This window comes from Haliotis rubra, unplaced genomic scaffold (genome assembly GCF_003918875.1).
Source record: "Haliotis rubra isolate DU_JTF1 unplaced genomic scaffold, ASM391887v1 Scf196, whole genome shotgun sequence".
NCBI classification, from domain to species: Eukaryota; Metazoa; Mollusca; class Gastropoda; order Lepetellida; family Haliotidae; genus Haliotis; species Haliotis rubra.
In genome coordinates, this window is record NW_025765958.1 from 1,201,926 (window position 1) to 1,224,846 (window position 22,921).

Here is a 22,921-nt window from a genome sequence, read left to right on the forward strand (position 1 = left end):
ATCGATTTCAGTTCATTCTGGGAAATACATTTTCCTGCTTTTTCTCAAATTTGAATAAAATCTCTTGCTTAAGTCAAAACTCAGACTTAAGTTTGTTTCGAGAAATCGGGGCCAGATCACATTGCAGGCAGTGAAATAAGATACGCATTTGTATTACAGTACAAGACCGAAATGCAAAACAACACTTTTACCACTTAGATTTGTTTCTAGTAGTTTATATGACATTATATCGTTGTTGGATTAAGATATACTTGTGCCAAGAGTGTCTATGTTGAATGAGTAGGAGACGTGAATCTTTTGACGCTCACATCAGGGTATTCGTGTCCAAATATGTATCTACCTTGGCGTGTGTCTACATCACGGTTACACGAAGCTGATGTAAGATACACACGTCAATGGCAGGTGTATTCGCTATGTGTGATCTGGTGTGACATAATGGAAATATGTTATCAAGGTTGTGTTCATTCACCGGTATGCCTCACCCTAAATGTTAGAGCTGAACGCTAGGATCTTCTTGTTTCTGGTTAGTTGCGAGAAATTGATACCAATAGGAATACGCTTTCTAAGTGGTACATGAAGTAGATAGGGAGTGTGGGTGTGCTTAAAGCCATCCTGTCAGTAAACTAGTGGCACGTTAACGTAGTAGCGGAGGGAAGATCAACGCTCGTAACTGTTTACCACTTTGGTGAACTATAGTCAAGACAAGGGGACGTGGGGAGGTAGGGGTTGAGAGATGGCACGATACAAGACGTTTACACAAGAGCAGGTGTCAATGGATGAACAGTGGATAAATATTGATCTAACATTGTAACATTATAACGATGCACGTCTGCATTGCATTTTAAATTCCACTTTGTTATCACCATAATAATGATAGAAATATCTTACAGGAAATATTTTGTATGTACAGGTTGAGCACGGCGGTTACAGTATGACGGGTTCAAATATTGATATGTGTCATATGGCATAGCAAAATATAGTGTCTTACTCATTAATACGGCGTCATACAGGTATGAAAATAATTACAGCATATATATGGTATAACACTGAAATCTATTAAATAATATACCATAATTCATGTGGTAAGCCGTTGTGAATATTGTAGAAATATATGTACACGTGAACAACAGCACATTGACACATGCATATACATATTCGTAAGTATATGTTCATGATATTTGGAACACCGAGATACTTGTGTCAAAATGAATACAGATCAACATTAGACAGTTACATGATCAGATAATGGTTACAATACATACAATTTATCACAGGTATCAGGAAGTTGTCATTTTGTACAATGGGAAGGATAAAATACAAAGGAAGATATATTCAAAGCATTGATAGGATTTGTGTAAATGTACCACTTTGATCTTATAGTGGACTTGGAGACACTGGCAAATATTGACAAAACATGCATCACTTTTGTCCTACGGTCACGGAGGAACACCATGCCTACAGGTATGACACGTGGTCACATACTACTGTCTTAACTGACGTAACATTTCATTTGACGCATCGACCTTCTCCCATATACCGTTACATTTTTTAGAGCATGTAACACAAGATACATAAGCAATAATTTTGCAAATATAGTTTCACGAAAAATGATAAATTCTTTTACAACACTTCTTTATGTCTTAACGATGTACAAAATGTCAACACATATTTACTATTGTAGAATATTACCACTAGGTTCACCGATACAAATGAAAATATTGTATTTTGTAGTCATTCTCACTGAGCATTCTGTATTTCGATGAGCATATTAATTATTATCAGATCCAATGATCGCTTTGCAGAATACAAATTGACCTTCATAGAGCTTCGTATTTTTGTTCCTCTTCTTGGTTTGTTTTCCTTGTTTACAGAGAGGCCCATGGATAATGCCTCTACCTGAGACCAAGAAACCTATATGTTTCTACCTTTCACATACAGTATACAATGGTTGATACAAAGAAATAAGTACGATCTACACGGACCTACAGATTATCCGACTCTTGTAAAGCAATACTGAACATGTTCCCTCAGGCTCAGAACTTAAATTCCAGATATACCCATATTTCCTGGTATATGATAGTTAAAACGGCAATGAAAAGAATCACCAGTCATGACTATCATCAGACACAAATTCCATTGGGCGTAAAGTCATCCCCTGCTAATCCTACCGGTTTTGAATTGGCATCGAAATTATTACTTTCTTCATGTGGTGTAGTATATATATATTAGGATTATGCATGTAACATAGTCGGCCATATCACCATTATACACCACGGTAAAATGTGTATTTTATACATACATAGAGATACATAAGGTGATTTTAAATCGATACCCCTCCCGATAGTGTAAGAAATGAAATTGGGCAAGGTGTGAGTTATAGTTGTCCTCTTGCTAAAGTTGAAACCTGTAAAACATTGTATCCACCTTCTTTTAACGAGGTGTCAGAAATTGATGGATGTGTGTTAAGGATTAACTGACAATTGTCAGTACTATGGGAAGGTAACAGTAACTCTGTGACGTAAAGTTGGTATCAGAAGACCAACATAAAACAGCCACCTGTAATAGAAAGTTACGGCATTGCACACTTTATGGTTATTGTCCTTTAACTTTCTTTTACATAAGAAAATGTTGAGTATCTTCAATGATGGAGCATATGCAATAATTGCATTGACCTTCTTATCGTAATTGCCATACAAGTACATGCAGAGATCAACCGAGACATAACATCGTTGCTCTGATGAATTACATTTTTTCGAAGCTACTGATCTGATAATTACTGATAATTACTTTGTTTGGAAAAGTTACGTAATCATAAATGAGTGATGAGTGTTGAAATGAATGTCAGATTAGCCTTAAAACACATTCACCATATACAGTATGAGAACTCCGACCAGCGGTAAAAACCTGCTATCATTTAAGCATATTCCAGTACATGTATTTTTGTGACTGCCCTATAGTGTACTGTTTGCACACAAGACGTCCTCTTTTCGAGGAAGCTGTCATCTAGTTCGTTGTTGAAGTAACGTATACTTTTCCCATCTGTACCGCTTTGGCAATACAAGAGGATTATGCAGTAACATATTATTCGGTTTCTATTCGTGTTACACTTTGTCACGGACATTACGAGATAAAAGGAAATCTTACATCTTACACCTTGAAATATTTCAAAGTTAATGTTCATAACACAACTGTGATACCTGTCAATGATGATACCATCAATTTCATCATGATCATCATTCAATAAACAATTTCGTGTTTCATTTTAGCCATAGTCACATCCATCCGTGTGGCAGTTTATAATCATGTTTGAGTAATAGTCAGTAAATAAATACCAATTTAAAATGTTTACAACATGTAATAATATACAGTACCACCAGTCCTCGTTAACTCGAACGCCTCTATTTCGAAATATCATTGAAGATGGCGCAAATCATTGATTGCAGAATCATTATCGGATTATCTAATATCAGCATTCCGCATTTCTCCAGTGTAACGAGGGACTTAGTTTTAACGAGGTTCATCTGTTGTGTCCAGAAATCCGCGCTCGGTCACATTATCCACGGCACCACCAACCACAAACGAACACACACATTTTGGCCGATGTAATTACTTCGGTCTAATCTCTGGGTTGTTCAGGGTCTAAACTGACCATCTCAAAACCTTTGAAACACGTGTCATCGACATTGTCAGTAAGCCATGGACGCTCAAAAGTTAGTTGTGAACGTGGTTGTACACGTCTCGGACATGAGGTGGCCATTACTGGATACCATGGAATATTTCTCGCCATTGTGCTTTCTCGAAATTGAATCCTGAAAGGCACGAAAACGCCCGCAACACGTTAACATATACAACACCTCTTTCCTGAAGTGTTTTCCAGTGAGACAGTATATAGCAAAATACAGAGCGTAATGCGACAGACACAAACACTCGATTATTTTACGACTTTCCAGATAGCTGAACATTTTACTCCACGTTGGGTCTTCTCGAATTTGGTCGTCCGTCATGATGATATGGCCGTGCGGGAAGAGCGTCTGCAAGCACACCACTATGGTTGCAGTAAGTTGGGTAATGATTAAGAAGAATGACACTGAGAGAAGAGTCACTGTTGAAGCTGTTGTGCTTGCACTTCCACTTTGACGAGAAACCACACCATTTTTGGCTAATTTACAAATTTCTTTTAAAACAAGGGCGTTAAAACACAACACAATCAGTGGAATTGCTCCAAATATCAGCAGTTCGGAAACCCAACTCCAAATGTTCACAAAGCTGGAGTCCTGACCTTCTATAGCAGCTTCTCGGTAGTTGCAAGCGCCATGTTCGGGAGCATATGTCCAAATGTATATCTGAGCCGACGCTACAGCCGCAGAGAAAAATAACAGAACACAAACTATGCCACAAGCACGCCTGACAGTGCACCACTTCTCCTTTTGAAAAGGATGACACACGGCTACATACCTCTCAACTGTAAATCCAAGAACCAAGAGAGTGCTCAGGTACTGTGGGGTGTAATAAAAGAACATGAAGATCGCACACGAGGCTGCGGATGTGTTATACGTCCGATAGCCCCACGCTACGTGGAGAGTGTACAGCAGATGCAGAAACAAGAATATTAAGTCCGAGATAGATAGTGCTCCAAGGTAGATAGCTGATGAGTTGTTTCGCCTCATACGACGTCCAAGCCATATCACCGCAGAGGCTGGATTACACACAAAGCCAATAGCGTACCACAAAGGGGGGATAAACTTTTCTGACAATGGCCCAAGAGGGGCGAAGGTTTCAAGAAGTTCAGCAGTACTGTATCTGTGGAACACTATGCTTCCGAACTCCGCCGGGGAATCTGTTGTGTTGTTACTCATCTCCTGAAACAATTAAGGATATATTATTATGAATTCATGTTGTTCCTAGGTTCACAAAAAATCAATACTCTTCTGGTAATCTGAAAAGACATTTGTCCTCTAAGTCATGATTATATTCCTACCAATAAAATACCATCATATATGTCAGGTCTGCTGTAGTTACAAGATTATGGAGTATTTCATGCCAGGTGAAACACTTTAAATCTGTACCAATAAGGTGATCTACCTTCAGTTGTTGGCAATATGTAGCCTGTTTTTATATTGTATTGTCTTCTATAGTTAAAAGGTTTTAGTTTTTCATACTAGTTTTATATCTATATCTGTGATGCTCTAGTTATTTTACTGTCCTTCGTTGACATGGTTTTATAATTTGACTTTATGAATTACGGCTTTAATTCTTATTCTACTCCTCGTCTCGATATGGCTGCAACATTGCTGATGTGACTTTAAATTTAACTCACTCACTCACTCACTCACTTTAAAGCTGTAATACCAGTGAACGATAACTAGCATTCCTAAATGTAAGAAAGCTGTTCGTAATTCCACTATGACATTATAGAATCCTGGATTTTGATAGGCCCCTCAGAGCTATAATGCTTTCCAATGAATGTCCAGGTATCACTCCGCAGTGCAATCGCGTCATCAGATGGCGGTTGGCAGGAGGTCCATGGCAACCAAATATCAATTAGATAGAGAAAGTAGTGAATTCAATATTCAAGTAGAAATTCCGAAACTAGAAAATATATCTTGCTGAAGAAGGATAGTATTTTTAACATCCCATATGCGTGTATTTTATATGTTACATCATATAGATTTATGACACATATGCGTAAACCCTATTTCATTTTTTAAAAGAAGCTCTTTGTATTTTAAAAGAAAATCAGTGACGAACTCAGGATGTTATTTATTAATAAATAATGAACAAAATGAATGTATCACACCTCAAGAATACCAACGTAAAAACACACCAGTATTGTAGCCAGGACAAAAATCTACAAGGAGAAAGAAGACTTATTGTTTCTGTAATGAGATCCATTTTCTATTTCACAAGCAGATAATACCCTTAATCTGCCCTTTGAAGTGCTATTTGTGAAATGCCATTTTGCTCTTTACAAATTAAACACGATCTGTATTCGTCCCATACATATATATTTCACTCGTAAGAACATATAGTCTACAGGTGTGCGATCGAGACGTGGAGACTGGTGTCGGATGGAACAGTCCGTCCACGTGTAGGTAAGGTACGTACACTGACATGGTACAGACACGACTTGACACCAGTCTTCTCCAGACAACAAATCTCGCACAGACAAGACAACTAATTGGACGACTCTGATATATGTACCAACTGAGGTGTATAATTGGAGTTTAGAATAACTCATGGCTGCAAAATGCCTTTCGTTTCTGAAAGGTCTGATGAGAAAAGTAGAAAATTGCTTTTGATGATAGTGCGGAAGAGTAGGTAATTAGTGATTCTCACTGAGGAAATCCATTATACGATATGTTATCCTGTCGTGGATATATTCTGGCAGATATCGATATTGTGTGTATGCTTAGCTTTTGTTTGCATGCAAATCTCAGCTTTGACGGCAGCCAATGCGTAAGCATGTCTGTAAACAAACTAGTGACAGATACTCCGAGCAAAGATCCACGAAACAAGCGTGGGCTGAAGTACTGGATCTAATCACGGACTGGATCCGTTAAGGCACCTTTCAAAACAAGACTTCGGCTTCGTGTATGGTTTTACGCCGCGTTTAGCATTATGCCACCTATAACACGGCGGGGGACACCAGAAATGGACTACACACAATGTACCCATGGGGGCATCGAACCCGGATCTTGGGCGTGACGAGCTAACGCTTTAACCACAAGGCTACCCCACCTCCTCTTTTACGACAAGAACAGACTGCTAGACCAATTCTAACCAGGCAGCACGCACTTCCAGTATCCCACAATGCCGTTTCCCACGTGTAATTTAATAACTGTAATAAATAATGGAATATGTTTTAGTCATTAATATAAGTGCAACAATAACCATGCAGCTTAAATATAACTGACTTTTAACCATATTACGAAGTTATAAAAAGGTTATTTCATTCATTCCAACTTATTTATGGTTTATATTTTTGGTACTTCCCGTAAATGGTCACAAACTCATATTTCAAACTCGCATTACGTCTATCTGAGTCTGACCACCTCCACAAACATTATATTTGGAACAGGAAATCAAAACCTTGCCAACGTACCAAAGAAGACATAATTTGAAAACAAAATATATATATCCAGAGAAGTTCTAATACGATTACTGGTGGGCATGTGTTAAGCTTACAAGGCCATTATGCTATTATCTCTCCCAAGAGAATAAGCCAGGTATTTGTGTGACTCGTGATTTCGTCGACCAAGGTGACCAACGGTCAGACAGACAATGCTTTCAGACAGAGGACATGTGACGCGTGGCCCTGCCGGACATACTGCTGCCCACAAGGTGCCAAAGGAAAGTCGTATGAAGGACCCTGAGGTCGGGAGTTGTGACGGGAAGTCTATTCTAGATTTCGCTTCTCCCTAGGGTGCGTCCTCGTCATATTTCTCAGTGAATATGATGCCGTCCTTTTCCCCTTATTAAATAATACAGAAAGCAAACGCTCGCATAGATCCTGAATGTTGGACAATGCCATAATGAAATCTTGCGTCTAGGTTATCTTGCTTTTCTTGCAGTCGAATGTAAAGTTCACTTCACCATTACTCAAGGGTAATGTGTAACCATTAAATGTACGGTATCTGCTGATGTAATGTACAAATGATGATAGGGTGTCTAAATCTACTTACTTGCATCCCTGCGTTATCGATGCATTAATTCAATCAAGGATATATAGATGCGTGGCCGTTGAAACGTTGGCATTCAATTACATCCTTTAGAATCAACCTTTTGTGTTTAGAGAAGGGAACTATTGTTTGAAGTGCACGCTTAGCAGTGGGATTTGCTTGTCCAAAATGCTGCATTACACCGTCAGTGAAATGTAAATGAGTTTAACTCGTCTTTGAACAATATTTTTGTAATACGACGATGTGTCAGATAACTTAATCTGGGAGGATATCACCATGTGACGCAGGGTATACTGCATGGAAGGGAACCTTATACATAAAATATGAATTATATTATAGTTTATTATATTGCTAGTATAAGTGTGCTACGGCTGCATTCGCATCATATTTCTATCATTATCCGATGTTTCATTTGGAATCCGATGTAGTGCTAATTAGCCACCATGTAAACTGGCCGTAGAAGGCGACTTTGATTTTAGGCTCGTTGACTGCACATAATACCAGTCACTTGTTTGTCTGGTCTCCACTTACTTGAGTATACAGCGCATTGATATAGGCGACATATATACAATTACTATCTTAAACCACGTAAGGAAACTTGACGAGTCTGTACATGACCGCTAACATAGATTTGAACCTCATACTATTGAAACAGAAATTCATTAATGTGCTTGTGGATTTTACACGGTTATCATCATACCAAACAATCATCTGTTGTAATTCGTCGGTAGTTCAGGCATATGTGAAACCTTTTTAACAGTCCGGTTCGTTTTTCGTCATGACATCTTACTTAAATATTAACATTTGAATACCATCCGTTATGTGACACTTGTTACTCCCTCGAGATGAAACGACATTGTTGAGGAGCCTATGTACTCTACAGGGGAAGGATGACTGACAAACAGATTATGCAGCACAGACCAACTGTCGTCACATTTCTGGTGCAAGCTGGGTGTATGAGGCTCTTTGATTTCGTCACACAAGGAGAACAATGGCAAAACAGACCATAATATCAGATTCTGGACATTTGGCCAGTGGCACGGCTTCAGCTGAAGCTGCATATATTTTGCAACAACCTTTGGTGAAATGCGCCAAAACAGCTACAGTTGTTATATATCAAAGATCAAAACTAAAGGATGTGACTCATTCAATGACGACTGTCATACGTGACCAACCTGCTTTGCTGGTGTGCCCTTTACAACATACTTCATCAGTTTGTTGGGATATTTAAAACCAGATAATCTTTTGCATTGTCGTATTCTATTTTACAAAATGCACAATCCCGAAATTGCATTGTAGAATAGGAATGCATATTAGTCTTTCCCAGGCCTGCAACATTCGAGCTATACCATCGAAACCTGTTTATTTGAGCATTATGACATACAATTAACCAGATCGCGTGTTGTTACAATATGATCTTCCATCGGAAATTATTTGTTGACAAAGATGGGGAACTGGAGTTTCTTTATACCCAAATATAAACCAAGGGACTTTATTTGTAAGCCAAATTTTGTAAAGAAATAAATAATGAATCTGATTTATTTTATTTTATGTATAATGGTTTGGATAATGTTATTTTTACTTATTTTTGCGGCAGGTGTTGTATTTATGTGAGAATTCAAAATATTTCGTCAGCTAAATTGGAAATCTTTTGAAGTTATTTATGACACAGACAATTAAGGCACAAATGGACACCAGGAAAATTATCGGAACCATTCACTTCTATGCAAGCGCCAGTTAAGAAGGTTGCAACGATGACACAATAACAAATTGGAACTAAAAGAATGGTTCAGAAAGTAAGAAGCCATTGCGATTGTGACGTCTACGAACATCAAAGCAATATGTACAACGGTAGGCTCCAAATGCACACACCATTACAAATATATCTTGGAAGGCACAGACGAAAAAAGAAACTTTTAGGATATCAATTAGTACCTCATGGATAGAAAAAAATACCCGCTGGAATCTTTCTGTCCTGTTTTTGTACTATATGTGGTTTCGTAACGGATCTCGCTCGTGGTAAAATAAATATTATTTGCTTCTCTGACGGTGGGGCGGATCATGTTGAAACCTTGCCGGAAGGAACAAGACTTTGCGAGGGTTTACCATTTCGGACATACACCATGAGCATAGGCTAACCTTTCTGAACATCTCATAGCCGCATTACCAGCTGTCGGTGAGTTAGTATCTCGAAAAAGTAACCTGGCTGTTTCACTACTCCACAGAAACAACGATTCTAGAAAATGATAAAAACAATGATAAAACATAACATTTTGTAGTATCGATATAGGATTATCAATACACGACAAGGATTTGTGCAGTTTTGTATTGGGATTGAGTAATAGGCTGGAAGCCAAAAAGTAACACTTGACCTTAAAGCATCAAAATAACATTTTGTATGATCAGTATAGGATTATCAATTTATGACAGGGATTTGTGCAGTTTTGTATTGTGATTGGGTAATAGGCTGGAAGCCAAAACGTAATACCTGACCTTAAAGCATCAAACTAACATTTTGTATGACCGGTATACATGTAGGTATTAATATACGATAGGGCTTTGTGCAGTTTTGTATTGTAGTTTAGTAATAGGCTGGATACCAAAACCTACAATCATCAAAATACGTTTTTCTGCGCACTCGAGTAGCACATTTCGATTACTCGTTCCTTGCAAAACAAACCATAAATTGAATAGACATTGCTCTGTGATCCTTTTTGTCAAACTCTTGTTCTCTTTTTTGGCAAATTACCTCTCGACAGTTCAACTTACTTTCATGTTCACTTACTAGCAAGTATGTTCTTTGTACAAAGAAGTGAGTGTCGTGAGTAGGTATACAATATGTCAGCCGTACAGCATGTCAGTAGTCGAACCTTGACCAGACATACTAGTGAAACTATCAGTTGGGGCATTTAACATGCAAATAGCTACATGTAGGTCACCCGATCGCATTTCTACAAACGTGGGGTATTGACAGTGCAAGATATTCTGCCAAGACACAGCAACAAAATGACATCTCACATATGTATGAGACCTGTTTAATTGGTAACAACAGTAAAGTGCACTGACCTCACATTCATGCAAATATGGTTCTGGACAGCTGTGTGACCGCTGACCTACATCAGGGACCTACAACAGCGAGTCGCTCAATATGATTTGCGAATAATTGACTGCATTAGCAGTAATACGATAGTACTAGAAGTGTCAGGTCGACAAATACATAATTACCTTCATTCTACTTTGAATTTCATTGTACTAAGATAATGTATGCAAACAAGTGTGGGAAAGACGAAACTTCACTGCACATTACTGACAAGGGCTGTCAAAAAAAATAGAGCACCTTGTGAATTGACCCCAACACCCGGGCTATAATCACGTCCTATCGACCTGTGCGTGGCGACCTAATCGATTGGGTGGTTGTGGTTGACGCAGTGGCCTGGTTAGACTAGGTGTACTGCGACTGCGTGGATCGAAGATGGTATTAGTAATCACTGGATAGTCTGGTCATGTTTCGATTAACAATGTGTACAGGTCTCCGTCATATACCGAAAAATGTTCGAATAGAGCGTATCTCGATAAACAGTATCATGATACTGAACATGTTTGTAGGATGGACACATAAGTGAGTGAGTTAGGTAACATTTCATGTCGATAGAAAATGGAAGTATCGGCAACACCTCTAATACCAATACATATTCGTGTTTGTGTATATCCCAAAATAACTATCTGATGTTGAACCTGTGTATAACATTCGCGAATCAAGCTGTGCAAATTTGAGTATTGCTGTCATAACGCCTGGGGCAAATACAACAGAGTCTTACCCAATATATCGACCATCTGCATCCCTGGATCAATAAAAGTAATGGATACGGGCTAGACTATCCATATACATTACATGATTTGATTGTCATTACATCGCCTACGACGGTAAGTGTCGTGTCCTCGATCGAAGGTGCAAATACTTGGCACTGTCAGAATGTTGCTATACCTTAAGAAGGTTATAGCATCTGTCAATTTAAAAAGGGTTCAGAAAACTGTGCAGCGATGAAGATGTCCACCCATGTAAGTTCCTGGACAAATGGGTTTCAAGTAGTAGATTTATAGGGACTGTAGCCAGTGTTGATCGGTAAATGAAGAAGAGAGCTATTGATATCACACCCTGGCCTATGGCTTAACATGAATGCCGTTCACTACGCTATTGTTGAACTTACTTGAAAAGGCGCAAGTACAGGTTTATAATTCTACAATAATATTAACTGTGCTTCTGGAAAGTATCAATTTTACACTATTGGACAAAGGAAAGTATACATTCGTGGTTGTATTGATGAAAAAATATAGTTAATCGATGGTGATGTATTTTATATTATTCCCAAGGTGATATCACGTGCATCCTGTCAGTGATTACCTTTAACAACCGGCTGCTCTCATCCTAGTAATGTTAATAATTTATGGTCAAATCCAATTTTCAGGTGTATAGTCTGTTGCAAGGCAATTAACCTGTGGGTTATGTGTAAAATTACATTGTGACTAGGTTTTAGTAGTGTTCATAGAACATGTAATCATTTCAGAAATAACAAAGTATAAAAAAAATTATGTAGTGTTTTGTTTTTGTATAAAAAGCGAATTTTACGGCAAGTAATTACGTTTAAATTAAGTTGCAACATAGAGTTACCATCAACGAGTGAGTGAGTGAGTATGGGTTAACGCCGTTTTTAGCAATATTCCAGCAATATCACGGCTGGGAACACCAGAAATAGGTTTCACACATTGTACCCATGTGGGGAATCGAACCCGGGTCTTAGGCGTGACGAGCCAACGCTTTAACCACTAGGCTACCCCACCACCCCTACCATTAACGATGGACCTTTACATATACCTGTATAATTCCGTAAGAACAATATTAAAGGCATTGATCTAAGGAGAACATGATCCTTCAAGCTTAGTCTGCAACATACCACATCCTGTATATCCCAATGGCGGTGGGGGTAGCCGTGTCGTTAAGACGTTCGCTCGTCACGCCGAAGTCCCGGGTTCGATTCCCCACATGGGTACACTGTGTGAAGCCCATTTCTGGTGTCCCCCGCCATGATATTGCTGGAATATTGCTAAAAGCAGCGTAGGACTAACCTCAATCACTCACTGTATATCCCATGTCTAACCATAGCCTATCTCAGTCATGTTCTCTGTTCTATAAACAAGACTCTGTCAACCTAGGCATCCAACACATTCTAATGACCACGTCTAAACTTAATAGCCCCCCCAAATCCAAACAATTGAGGGTAAGTATTTTGTTTTGTTTTATTTTAGATAACATTTGTAAATTCAATTTTGGAAGTGAAAGCTAATGGTTGTCTAAATAAATCCACTGGTTCAAGAGATATTCCTTGCATATACACGTAAAGGATATTTACATTGCAGATGTTGTGATAACAACAGTTTGATTTATGATATGTGATTTCTAGAGACCAGTAAATACAGACTTCCAATAGATGGGTAATGGGATCGTTTAGCCAACACTGTTTACAGTTATGACTCCCATTTGCGTTTGTTGACATTCAGTCGGAAGTCGACGAAGGGCACGATTGGTAAACATGGCTTCCACTTTCACTCATGGGGGTCCCTATTCTGATATTCGCTGCTGTACATAACGGGTAGTCTAGAGAGCATGAATGGCTTTTCATTTCAAAGAATCTTAATTTGATTAAATGAACTTTAAAACCTGAATACGCATTTGTACTTGCTTGTTGAAAGAGTTGACCTCCCGCAAAGCATTGTGTGGTACAAGTGCTTGGCAGATTGAAAGTCTGCGCCAACTGAAGTGGCCTTAATTCGTATTTGTTGAATCTATTAACGAACGCGATGTTCTAAGTGAATAAGGCCGTGACAGATGGACTTCTGTCAAAGTAGATGCTATCTTTAGATTTATACAAAGCAACGTTACTGCACAGATAAGCGTGAACGCGTAGTGGTAGTCTTGATCTTGGAAGGAAACCTCCTTCGTTCTCAAAACGTGGTGATTTTGTGGTATATCTAAGTTTGCCCCTTATTGCTAATTACGTCTTTGTCTCGACCAAAATGTATAATTTCAAAATATCATCATCTATTTTGTTAACAAGTTACTGAATGCAAATACGCATACGCCAATATCCCATAATGTTACGTTAAACCATCTAACGTACAGTGGTATATCAAAAACCTCAACGCCTGAGAATAACTACTCTCTTCAAAGAAACGCTTAGGCGTTTTCAGCAGTTCATTTCGATAGCAATGACAGCAATCGTCATTAAGACAATCCCGTTAATCATGTAGTGGCTGTTGCGTATTGCGCGCAAACGCATCCCAAGATGTTTTTGTAAACGGTTATCATAAAATATGAAAACGATACATTAAAAGTGCACGCAGAAAATGTTTTCCACGTAATGCACGAGCAATGTGTGGGACACATGAGTTGAGTTGAGTTGGGTTTTACGTCGCATCGGCATTATTCCAGCCATATAGTGACGGGATCAAGTTTGAATTAATAAACGTTTTAAGTTCAAAGTCCAAATGGGTTGTTATTCAAAAGCATATATATTATTAACATTGTTATAGCACCAAATTCGAACGTAAGCAGTTCGTTATTCACATTACATTACTATAATTTAACGGACACATGAGTAGAGACATCGACCATAAAAGGCCAACACAAATTCATCATTTCATTACGAAATTTACGATGTAAACGAAGATTGAATGCTACTGACCGAAATATAGCCATTGGACATTTGGAAGCAGGGGAGTCCCAGTCTGCCGTTGCAAGACACTCCAACGTCCACCAGAGCACGATATCTCGATTATGACATCGATATACCCGATTTAATTCGGAACCTCGGGAACGGATGGAACGCGTTTGGTTCAGCGATGAATCGCGTTTCCTTCTTCAACGACCGTATGGGAGATAACGTGTCTATCGACATCAACGCAAACGTTTTGCGCCTAACTGCGTTCGACAGGTAGACATAGTTGGTGGAGATAGCGTCCTGGTGTGGGGAACCATGTCCTACACGAGTAGATCAGAGCTAGTGGTGGTTCAAGGCAATCTTACAGCAAATCGCTACATCGACCAAATATTGCGACCTCACCTCCTCCCACTTTTTAACCACCAGAGGGAGCTGTTTCAACACAACAACGCTCGACCCCACACAGCTTGTGAAACAGGTGCCTATCTCGCCAATGCAAACGCCAGTGTCCTTCTCTGGCCTTCCAAATCGCCTGATCTGAACCCGATCGAGCATCACTGTGACGAACTTGATCGACGCGTTCGACGCGTCCGTAAACGTCACCATCGTCCCCGAACATGCCAACGCGATGCGGGAATAATGCCGAAGATCTCCCCAAGCAAAAATCCGACGACTTGTGCAATCCCTTCCAAGGCGGTGTCGAGCAGTGACGGCTGCAAGGGGTGGTGTCACCGGGTACTGACCAGAACGCCCCCTTGTGTCCACACATGTGCAGTGAGTGAACTGAATTAATGCTGACAATGACAAAAATACATATGTTGATCCGTGTGTCGAATTTCCTTCATCTATGTTTAACCTTAATCGACTTATGTCCACTTGAATACGTTTAATACGTTTCCTTATTTCTGGCCTATGCGTATCTTTTTTTGAAAAGTGTATATTATCTGCCGAGACTGATTCCACTCCGGCAAAATAACAATGAATGGATGACTAGAAATCAGTGAAGACACCAGGTGTCTGTGACAATGGTAAGCATGTGCTGGTCAACTTTAGCACCCATCATCACATAATGTACACACAAAAGTAAATGTTTCATGCCTGACGAAGCACATTAGGGCGTCTGTAAGAATCATGTCAGGGCCAGACAATTACGTGTCGGGCCACGAGTGCTATGGGCTATATTCATTATTTTCTCAGCCATATAAAAAATGAAGACAAAAGTTCAACCCTATCAACCGTACTGAGAAGTGAACTTATTATTCAAATGATATAACGTCAATGTTCTGTACCTGACGTCATAAACAATAAAGATAAAAAATGGAGCAATTCTTACAGCTATATCTGACAAACCATTATTATCATTATTATTAGCATGTTATTTTGGGGAGAGACAAGTCTTATTTATGTGTGTTTCGGTTTAGTCATTTAAAATGCGCCTTGTCTGTCAACCCTGACCGGAGGGGTGGAGTAGCCTAGTGGTTGAAGCGTTTGCTTGTCACGCCAAAGACCCTGGTTTCGATTCACCACATTTGTACAAGGTGTGAAGCCCATTTATGATGTACCCTGGAATTTTGCTACAAAGCTACGTACAACTGAACTCACTCACTTTCTCAACTCAGACAATTTGGTATATAGATCGACCTATAAGTTTATCATTACCCAAAGTACAGAATTTCACAGAAAGGCCTAATTACAATGTCTAGACGCAGTTTGCAAATTGACTCCAAGTAGTAGAGCAACGTCCCTTGTCATATTCTGCTGTCGCTGGTTCCTGTGTCTAATGATTTGTTCACTGCAACTATTCACATTGCTAGATTTGAGGTTGATTTATGTTGGTGTTGAAACATAATTGATTCACAAATATGCACACATATAAAATGAAAATTATATGCCCATTACAAAAGCGTCCATCATGTCAGCTAACATCTTTAAGTGGCATTTCAGAAGCTGAAGCATGGCATGCTTAGTAACGTATTAGCATCTGCCCTAGAACATCAGGTTGAAAGAATAAAGAGGTTGATCATGGAATCTACAAACTAATTCTGTCTCTCCCAATGTGTCTTACACTAAATATCTAAATGCTTGCTGCATGTGTGTAGGTGAAAGGCTCAGCGTAGAACAGCGTTTCTTGAATTGTGAATGTTTCAGGTGGAATCGTGACGAAAAAGGAATCTGAAGTTCTATGCTGTTTAACGAGAGTACACATGCCTCGTTGATTAATACCAGGTTCTTGTTATTCGTCTCTTCTTGTCGTTAGGGGCAATTGAGTATAATCGGCCAGGACAGTTCTATCTTATTTCTTTGGAAACCACTGATGAAATAGCTCTAAGGTTTGTTAGTGCTTGAGATGAGCTGTTGATATTCCTAAAATTCAGATCTTCTCAGACAAGGCAATCTAAAATCTAGGATATTTTCTTTTCTTGTACGTAGGAATAAAAGTATTAATTATAAAGAGGCATCAGAGGGAATTAATTGAAGGCTGGTCTGATTAAACAAACATTTTCAATATGTGAATTAGTTTTGAATATGATGCTTTATTGTGATGGTGGCTATTATTGAAATACACTATCATCATCACCCGGTGTCAAAATGGAAACGAATAATTTCAAAAATGAAACTAATGAATGAAGGATTGTTAGTCTTTTCTAAGTTTATTCTCAATTTTGTTGCTGCATGACATGTTATGACGTATGAAAAGACAAATTCACTTTATATTTGACTTCAGGATACTACATTGACTGTATGTTCAAGAAGATAAATATATTCTAGACAGTTTGATTTATACACCTATTGAAGGAAGATGAATCCAGCTCACGACCAAATATTGAATACTCTTACGACAACCCGAAAATTAATACTGATGTATGATTTAACTTTTGAATTAAATCAATCATATTGGATTGGAATCAGAGGAAAATTGATCTGACAAAATTCGTTTATCCTGCTTATTTAGCAAATGAAGAATAGGTAACAGAATACCTACCTTAACGCTTTGATTGAAACAATTTCAATACATTTTAAAGTTAGCTGAATTTAACCTTGTTTAACAAGCAGGAATGAGAACGGCATATCAAAAGTTTCCAATCATTATCGTCATCGCGTTTTGTGCTCTTGAGGATGAATTCAGTCTATCGTCATTGTAGCAAAACTAATGAGCTTGGGTTTCCACGAAATGGTCAATATATTTCAGTTCAAACATATCAGAACCAATATAAAATTGAGGTATCACAGCAGTCTGTGAAGTGTACATACCTTACAACTTGTCAAAACAACCAATCACAAGTATCTGGCATCACCAACGCAATTGCTTCAGATCGTTCCCAATATAGCGGACTAAAGCAAGTTGATCATGCTAAATCAGTAGTGCGAGTAAATGCGAGGCACTGGAATAAATACATCACAAGAGACCATCTGAGTCCTCCAGCGACGGCAGAGAGGAACCGACTGTCCAGCTTACCATCGTCCACCGCCAGTCTGACTGGGAGAATCAATACAGCGTTCAAGCAGTTACAAAAGGGTTAGCAGCCAGTCCATACGTTTCGTTATACGAACTCTGTACATGTAGCTTATTGGTTAGAAGGGGAGGTCGGACAAAATAGTGTGACAATTCCACCACTAACTTTCAATATTGATAGGCATACTGAGTTCAACTAATTATATTTCCTCACTGTAGGAAGCATTATGTGATTAAATGTAGTTGTGCTCTATAGTTACGGTTGCTGTGAACATGAATATATATGACATTTTCCTTTGTAAAAGCGACAAAAGCATTTGATAATCCTCAGAAATATCTGTTCCAAGAGGATTATGCATAAGGACATATCAAATACAGTATCAAATACTATGATAATTATTAATCAAAGCGGTATAAAGCCTCTCCAGGCAGCCTGATTGCCTGTTATCACTAGACCTCATCCTTGAAATTAACGCATTTCAAGATCAAGATAGCATACGTTCCATACAATCCGAAACAAAACGACAGGTCTTACACCTGTGTTTATACAATATATTGAATGTTATAATATTTGGACCTTCAGATCACGTGATACATCGGAATATTTGTAAAATACGAGTCGGACGATCATTGAGTGGTATCGAGTTATGGATAGTTCAAGACTATTGAGATAACGCATATTGCCATAAGTGTGAGGCTGATGACGTGGTTGTGCAGCTCGATGATAAGGAGTTTGATTTGAGGTGCTTATATTACTTTCACTGCAGGAACCTTGAAAGTTATACAGGAGAGAGCTAGGCTGATGCTCACCAATAATATCTTTAAGTGGCGGAGATATTAATTCCGTTGTAACTTTGATATTGACACAGACACAATTAGTAATGAAATCTCCCAGACAAACCGAATTTAAACATCCATTCTCAAAATCGATTTTAATGTAACTTAGCTATTTCAGGTATTTTCTCGTGTTTTAGCTTTTTTTCACAATTTCTACTTCTATATGACCTCAACCTGATGAAGAAATATAGCCACTCCAAAATCCGATAAATCCGTGTGCTGCAATGCTGACGCTCTGCTCAGAGACTATGAGCACTCAAGAAGACATGATGTGAAATTAATCCTGAAACTGAAATGGCAATATTTGAATGCTTTTTCTCTTGCATTTATGCAATCCATACTTCTATGCATTCCCGAACAATATCACAAACCCGTTTTAATATACCACCTATCCACTCACCGAAATATCGTATTACGTCACTTTAGTTGTTTAGGTGTGTGAGTGAGTGAGTGATTGAGTGAGGTTTAACGCTGTTATTCATGTGCATGCATGCATGAGGATTCTCAATTTGGCCATCAGCAAACCAAAGGGACAAAGCCCTTTCCACATCCATGTGAACTATTTGATGTCAAATCCTGGTTATTATCGAATGTTTGCAAACTATGAGAAGGCAAAGGTTGATGATGTGCCATTCCAACTATATCACGAGCACGATTAAACAGTGATGCTATCATCAAATAAAAGGTGAGCGGATCATGCCTGGCGGGATACACTCGGAATGATCATTCAGCAACTCATCTTCATTCTAGCTGTACAAAACAAACTATATCAACGTTGAGCTGTCCCCGACGGAGCTAGGCAATGGAGTAGCCAAGCAGATAAAGCATTTGCTCTTCCTCAATTGTGGTTCGATTCCCCAGTCTTTGAGGGGCCCCTGGATTAGGATACTTAGTCTGGGTTTACAACACCCGTGCCAAAAACTACATTTATGAACTGTTCCAATGGTCTAGCCTGGCTAGGATATGACATACATGTTGTTCAAAGCAGAGTTACAACATCCTTCACGCTCATTGACAAATATTTGAATGCTGAGACACACTTTTCCTCTAGACGTCATACATACATTACTATTCTAATGATTCTGTGTACATATTACTATTCTGACGGTTCTATGATTAGAATCAGTGAGTTAGATACATACAGTGGACTGATATTAAACAACTCAGTTTACAGAAATCCATCAGATTTCTTGACGCATTTGTTGATACATTATCTGAAACAGATTCCATCTCAGTTCGATTGACGAACGACATTTAATGAAAGTTTCATAAAAAAAATATTTAAATTATACATCACTGATATGATGATGTTTTGCAAAGAAACAAATGTCCTGTCAATCCCTGGTTATTTTCGAATATTTAGGAGATGGCAAATGTGAAATTTAACAGATGATGAATGTGTCGAGTTCGTGATTTCAAATGTGTTCTGTTAGTTATAGCTTCGACAAAGACATTTGGGAGATATGTTAGTAGGAACGTTTATCTGTATAAACGATCACATGTCACACCTATAACACATGCAAGCCGATCAATCTTCCTTTCACCTCGGTGACTAAGGTGATCAATGCGTCCCGAAAATCTCGTTTGTTCATCACGACATTTTCGAAAGTAGAAAAGGCCATTATCTGATTTTGTGTCTTGTCAAACAAACGATAAGCCATAAAACTTTGAATCCAGGTATTTTGTGAAAACGACATATCTGATGAATATAGACGTGGGCATATCTTATATCACCACTTTCGCTATAATCCCCACAATAACGTGCGTGGACCATCTCTCTCTGTCTTAATATTTTATCCCTAAATGTTTTACCTAGTGAAACATTACGTGCTGAATTGATCAAAATGGTCGACAGTAACATTACGTGTTCAATTGTTATAATGGTCGTGATCTAGGATTTACTTCCAACATACTGAAGGATTATGTTCAAAGACCATCCATGTTTAATCTGACTTGAATTGAAATCACTCATTCAAGAACACTAATAGCATAGACGTGGAGCTTTAGACGAGCATCAACGACAACACACAAAAAAAAAACAGGACACAGTTTTAGATAATTAACCTAAAGACACCGGACAAAAAAGGTTTTTGCGTCTTCCTTTCTTTTATATCTCGTGGAATGTTAATTGACATAACAATGAGTGATGTATTTAAAAGTATATACAATCCTTCAAAATTCCACAGCGGTCAAACACACGTTTTGTAGCAATTCAAAACACATCTGTTGCAGAGCTGCTATATACCGGACGGTCCTATATTACTGGTGAGACAATGAAATCGGTGTGGAGCAAGCGACCACTCGTGATGAATGCAACCGAATGCACTGCTGCTGGCAGCGTGAGTCGACTCCATGAACATCTCTCCGGCCCACACACAGATAAAGTGATTACATCGCAGACCGCAAACATACAGATACGTGTGGGCCTTGTCGTCCACTTGAATACAATGTAACGTAATGCCTCTTTCAATCTCGGTGCTTTAGCTATTTGAGTTATACGTTACTCGAAAATGATACAAACAATAACGTTTCTCGTTTCCCACATATTACTGGTGGTCTGAAGTACTCCTTCAAGAGAAAATAATTACAAGTGTTTAATGTTTCATGAGTCGATGTTTGTCGATGTTTTTCTGCACATAAAAAAGCTGAAATAACCATGGCGACGGTGCACTCGTAGGTATGGTGGTGGAACATGTCATGAATGTTGATATAGCTAACTATTCATTCGCTTGACAAGGAATTATGTATAGAATATGTACTTTACAAAGGAATAACAACTGGTCGAATGTTTGATTCACAGTTCGATCAGACCAGTTCCATTCCCGGATTAATGACCACACCGTGTAGTGGGAAATGTACCCTTGAGGGCCGTATACAAATAGCTCTAAATATGTTTGATCAAGGTTACGGCATTCAAGTCCTCTTTTACGGATTAATGACCACACCATGTACTTGGAAACATATATAGGGTCATATATAAATAGCCCAAACGTTGTCTGGTCAAGGTTACAGCATTCCAGGTCTCTTTTTCTACCACTTCATGGTAGGCATGTGGAGGAAAGTTCCACAATTGAAGTGACACAAATGGTGTCCGATTTAGTTCCTTCTGTTTGTTCACAGACATATTTTCCCCAAGATAATTTTGCAAGTGAAAAACTGACTTGACATGTGTTTGTGAGCAGTACTACTGGAACCGTATACGCTCACCTTTTTGCCACACCCATGAAACACACTGCCGTAACACTTAACTAGCAACTTACTTAAGTATTATCAATATTTCGTAAACACATGATGCATACGAAATCGACTCTTGATCAAGGAGATAATTCTTATGACTAAGGAAAGTTTTTCTGCTATCTGTTTCTGTTTTATATAATAATGAACAAGTGATTTCTTGAGCTGTTTAAGCAATAAATACATATAATGCTGACCAACCTGGAAATAATTAGTCGAAGAACCAGGAAGCGTTATTTTACGCACGCACGCACACGCACACGCACACGCACACCCACCAGATATTCCTTCTTGTCTCAAAAAATTCTTAGAGCTTTGAATAAGAGGAATATCTGATGTGTGTGCGTGTTTGTGTAAACTAACGCTTCCTGGTCCCTTGACTAATATTGTCCAGGTTGGTCAGCATTACACTTGTGCCTAATTTTTGCAATAGTTTAGATCTTCACAACTTCGAGTGGTTATCTTCAACATCAAAGTGACAGGTCACGATACAGTTTAAAGCGGTGTCCACCTACCCTACTAAAATTCCTCGAAGAAATCGCAGGACAGGCTAATGGGTATCTCCTGGTGTACATCGATGTATCTCGAACAACAGAATGCTCCTAAATTAGCGTGAATGGTGTCCATTCAGACACTACATAATGTTAGTTACCTGGGAACCGCGAGAACGATAACCTACACTGCACACTGGGATTATAACATAATAGTTCCAACACTAACGAGTGTTCGCATGGATAATGTGATGGCCATTTGGTTAGTGCCATTCACAACGACGATCTTTATTGGACGCATTGCATAATCTTCAAATAAACACGAGGCATGACAACACCTTCGTCGTTGTCGTCTACAGCATGGGGTATTGTTACAGCAACCATAGGAGCGACAGGGGATTGGTCTATTCGTGTAACTGTCACTATTATCATTCAGTTCAGAGAGAGCAATTTATCTTCTTGTCAGTTGTGACTGACGTAAGTTTAATTGTTTAAACCAAAACACAATTT

The 22,921-nt window shown here is 38.7% G+C and overlaps 1 protein-coding gene across 4 annotated transcripts in view; it reads right to left on the reverse strand.

Moving 5' to 3' along the window:
- Positions 1-221: 221 nt before the first annotated feature.
- Positions 222-22,921, reverse strand: part of LOC124274929 (growth hormone secretagogue receptor type 1-like) — a 127,839-nt gene continuing 105,139 nt past the window's right edge. For 3 of the 4 annotated variants that reach the window (XM_046710297.1, XM_046710296.1, XM_046710295.1), the window contains one exon: positions 222-4,859. In XM_046710297.1, coding sequence (XP_046566253.1) covers positions 3,705-4,859 — 1,155 coding nt within the window. In that variant the 3' untranslated portion in view covers positions 222-3,704. Of the gene's footprint in view, positions 4,860-17,647; positions 17,826-22,921 lie in introns of those variants that run through there. The other variant, XM_046710299.1, reaches the window with a different exon arrangement.